The sequence below is a fragment of the Palaemon carinicauda genome, chromosome 18 (genome assembly GCF_036898095.1).
Source record: "Palaemon carinicauda isolate YSFRI2023 chromosome 18, ASM3689809v2, whole genome shotgun sequence".
In the NCBI taxonomy this organism is placed as follows: domain Eukaryota; kingdom Metazoa; phylum Arthropoda; class Malacostraca; order Decapoda; family Palaemonidae; genus Palaemon; species Palaemon carinicauda.
In genome coordinates, this window is record NC_090742.1 from 129,320,332 (window position 1) to 129,324,935 (window position 4,604).

General features: G+C 37.5%; 1 protein-coding gene across 1 annotated transcript in view; it reads right to left on the minus strand.

Annotated features, from left to right (window-relative positions):
* The window catches only part of LOC137657553 (craniofacial development protein 2-like), an 18,915-nt gene extending 17,549 nt beyond the window's left edge, over nucleotides 1-1,366 (minus strand). The window contains exon 1 of the mRNA XM_068391886.1: nucleotides 1,350-1,366. Within this exon, the coding sequence (XP_068247987.1) occupies nucleotides 1,350-1,366 (17 nt within the window). The remainder of the gene's footprint in view (nucleotides 1-1,349) is intronic.
* Between the last annotated feature and the right edge of the window lie 3,238 nt (nucleotides 1,367-4,604).

The window sequence follows — 4,604 nt, forward strand, 5'->3', positions numbered from 1 at the left end:
CTAATTTTTCGTGGTCGGATGCCTTTGCCTGCCGACAACCCTCCCCATTTACCCGGGCTTGGTACCGGCACCAAGTTGAGACTGGCTTGCCCCACCACCCCTCCTCAGTGGCTGGGTTGGGTATTCAACTCAACTATAAGCCCTTATAGAAGTGCCCTTGCACCTTGGCAAAATCCTTTTTGCACACTGGTCAGCCATGATGGTCAATTACAAAGTCTATTTTGCGATAAACTTTTTTTTTTTTTTTTTTTTTTTTGTAATCTTACGAGTCACTTTAGATATTATTATTATTATTATTATTATTATTATTATTATTATTATTATTATTATTATTATTATTATTAGCTAAACTACAACCCTAGTTGGAAAAGCAAGATGCTATAAGCCCAAAGCCTCCTTCAGGGAAAATAGCCCCGTGAGAAAAGCAAATAACGAAATAAATAAATGAGGAGAACAAATTATCAATGAACCATTATAAAAAGAGTAACAACGTCAAAACAGATATGTCGTAAATAAACTATAAAAAGACCTTCGTTTTTTAACTCTTAGTGTTTTTGGTTAAGCTTTTGTTTACTAGTGTTCCTTGTAACATATACTGTACCGGTCTGTACTTTTGTGTTATGTGAGGTCATTTATGGGCAGATCTCTGGAGATTGGTGGAAGATGTGTTGGAAACTCGTAATGTGTTTAAGCATGGATACCAGGTACCTGGTCGTACATTTTAATAAAAAACTTTCGTTTGTATTTTTCATTAGTAAAATAATCATAGATGTCTTATAAAAGACAGAACTGTATTCTATTGAAAGCTTAAGTGTCTTCGTTACATAGTGTCATAGCCTCTGTACCAAGGTCTTCCTCTGTCTTGGGCTAGAGTTCTCTTGCTTGAGGATACACTCGGGAACACTATTCTATCATATTTCTCTTCCTCTTGGTTTTGTTAAGTTTTTATGGTTTATTTAGGAAATATTTATTTTAATGTTAATGTTCTTGAAACATTCTATTTTTCTTTGTTTCCTTTCCTCACTGGGCTATTTTTCCCTGTTGGAGCCCCTGGGCTTTATAGCACTCTGCTATTCCAACTAGGGTTGTAGCTTGCAAGTAATAATAATAATAATAATAATAATAATAATAATAATAATAATAAAAATAATAAAAGCAATTAGATTATGTTTATTCAAAATTGTGGGGTTCATACCAAGATGAGAATTATTTGCACTGGTACTCTTCATAGCTAAAGTGATTGGTGAAGTCTTGTTATAGACTATTATGCAGGAGTTAGCTTCTTGATAATGTGGTGTTAACCTTTCTCAATGATTTGTTCATCCTCTTCCTTCTAACCTATTGCTAACCGCTTTCCAATCCGCATTTTACCATATAAGGGACCAAATACCACTGCAATTATTGTTTTTTTTTATCTGAATAGTTGTACCAAAAGGTGATGGGTCAAAATCTAATTTAAGTACTTATCCAGGATAAAGGTATTCTATAATACATTTCCATATATGGATTATGAATAATTTGGATTTATTGTATTGATTAAGAATATATATCACTAATACTCGTGATTTTATTCAATGTAAATATCTACCACAATGGCATTATTTACCGAATTCTACCTTTGATAATCTGCAGTATATCGACTGGAAATTCATTTATGATAAATGCTTCTGGCTGAGCAAGGATTCGAACCTATGCCATAAGCCAAAACCATAGACGACTTTACGATTGGTAAAGCCGTCCCTGCAGGCATTGTTTCGTCTCAGGGCATAGGTACAAATCCTTGCTGAGAAAGAAGCATTCATCATAAATTAATTTCCATAGGATATACACTCCCAGAGGTAAAATTCGGTTTAATACGCCATTGTGGTAGATATTTGCATATACACATATATATATATATATATATATATATATATATATATATATATATATATATATATATATATATATATATATATATATATATATATATATATATATGTATGTATGTATGTATAAATATATATATGTATATTTATATATGTATATATATATATATATATATATATATATATATATATATATATATATATATATATATATATATAATATTCTTTATTACAACACAACATATAAGGGTTTCGTCCTTACCAAAGGGCTCATCAGGTGGGTTTTGCCAACTTCCACTTTGGAAAAAACAAAAGCCAGCATGGCTCCCACGACCCTCCTCACCACTACCTCATTTAATCAAAGCAGCATGAAGCCACACAAATAAGTCAAGCTTCTTTAGGCCAGGCAATTAAGCCGCGCCTTTAATCTAAGCAGCATAAGGCCAAACAATTAACCCAAGCTTCTTTAGGCCAGGCAATTAAGCCAAGCCTTAAATCCAAGAAACATGAAGCCAGACAATTAAGCCAAGCTTTTGTAGGCCAGGCAATTAAGCCAAGCCTTTAATCCAAGCAGCATGAAGCCACACAATTAAGCCAAGCTTCTTTAGGCCAGGCAATTAAGCCAGGCCTTTAATCCAAGAAACATGAAGCCAGACAATTAAGCCAAGCTTTTGTAGGCCAGGCAATTAAGCCAAGCCTTCAATCCAAGCAGCATGAAGCCAGACAATTAAGCCAAGCTTCTTTAGGCCAGGCAATTAAGCCAAGCCTTTAATCCAAACAGCATTAAGCCAGACAATTAAGCCAAGCTTTTTTAGGCCAAGAAATTAAGCTGAGCTTTGAATCCAAGAAACAAGAAGCCAGGCAGTTAAGCCAAGCCTTTAATCCAAGCCGCATGAAGCCCGACAATTAAGCCAAGCTTTTGTAGGCCAGGATATTAAGCCAAGCCTTTAATCCAAGCAGCATGAAGCCAGACAATTAAGCCAAGCTTCTTTAGGCCAGGCAATTAAGCCAAGCCTTTAATACAAACCGCATTAAGCCAGACAATTAAGCCAAGATTCTTTAGGCCAAGAAATTAAGCCGAGCCTTGAATCCAAGAAACATGAAGCCAGGCAGTTAAGCCAAGCCTTTAATCCAAGAAACATGAAGCCAGACAATTATGCCAAGCTTTGGTACGCCAGGCAATTAAGCCAAGCCTTTAATCCAAGCAGCATGAAGCCAGACAATTAAGCCAAGCTTCTTTAACCCAGGTAATTAAGCCAAGCCTTTAATCCAAGAAACATGAAGCTAGACAATTAAGCCAAGCTTTTGTAGGCCAGGCATTTAAGCCAAGCATTCAATCCAAGCAGCATGAAGCCAAACAATTAACCCAAGCTTCTTTAGGCCAGGCAATTAAGCCAAGCCTTAAATCCAAGAAACATGAAGCCAGACAATTAAGCCAAGCTTTTGTAGGCCAGGCAATTAAGCCAAGCCTTTAATCCAAGCAGCATGAAGCCACATAATTAAGCTAAGCTTCTTTAGGCCAGGCAATTAAGCCAGGCCTTTAATCCAAGAAACATGAAGCCAGACAATTAAGCCAAGCTTTTGTAGGCCAGGCAATTAAGCCAAGCCTTCAATCCAAGCAGCATGAAGCCAGACAATTAAGCCAAGCTTCTTTAGGCCAGGCAATTAAGCCAAGCCTTTAATCCAAACAGCATTAAGCCAGACAATTAAGCCAAGCTTTTTTAGGCCAAGAAATTAAGCCGAGCTTTGAATACAAGAAAGAAGAAGCCAGGCAGTTAAGCCAAGCCTTTAATCCAAGCCGCATGAAGCCCGACAATTAAGCCAAGCTTTTGTAGGCCAGGCAGTTAAGCCAAGCCTTTAATCTAAGCAGCATGAAGCCAGACAATTAAACCAAGCTTCTTTAGGCCAGGCAATTAAGCCAAGCCTTTAATACAAACCGCATTAAGCCAGACAATTAAGCCAAGATTCTTTAGGCCAAGAAATTAAGCCGAGCCTTGAATCCAAGAAACATGAAGCCAGGCAGTTAAGCCAAGCCTTTAATCCAAGAAACATGAAGCCAGACAATTATGCCAAGCTTTGGTAGGCCAGGCAATTAAGAAGAAGCCTTTAATCCAAGCAGCATGAAGCCAGACAATTAAGCCAAGCTTCTTTAAGCCAGGCAATTAAGCCAAGCCTTTAATCCAAGAAACATGAAGCTAGACAATTAAGCCAAGCTTTTGTAGGCCAGGCATTTAAGCCAAGCATTCAATCCAAGCAGCATGAAGCCAAACAATTAAGCCAAGCTTTTTTAGGCCAGGCAATTAAGCCAAGCCTTTAATCCAAACAGCACTAAGCCAGACAATTAAGCCAAGCTTCTTTAGGCCAAGAAATTAAGCCGAGCCTTGAATCCAAGAAACATGAAGCCAGCAGTTAAGCTAAGCCTTTAATCCAAGCCACATGAAGCCCGACAATTAAGCCAAGCTTCTTTAGTCCAGTCAATTAAGCCAAGTCTTTAATCCAAGCAACATGAAGCCAGGCAATTAAGCCAAGCTTCTTTAGGCCAGGCAATTAATCCAAGCCTTTAATCCAAGCAGCATGAAGCCAGACAATTAAGCCAAGCTTCTTTAGGCCAGGCTATTAAGCTAAGCCTTTAATTCAAGCAGCATGAAGCCAGACAATTAAGCCAAGCTTCTTTAGGCTAGGTAGTTAAGCCAAACCTTCAATCCTAGCAGCATGAAGCCAGACAATTAAGCCAAG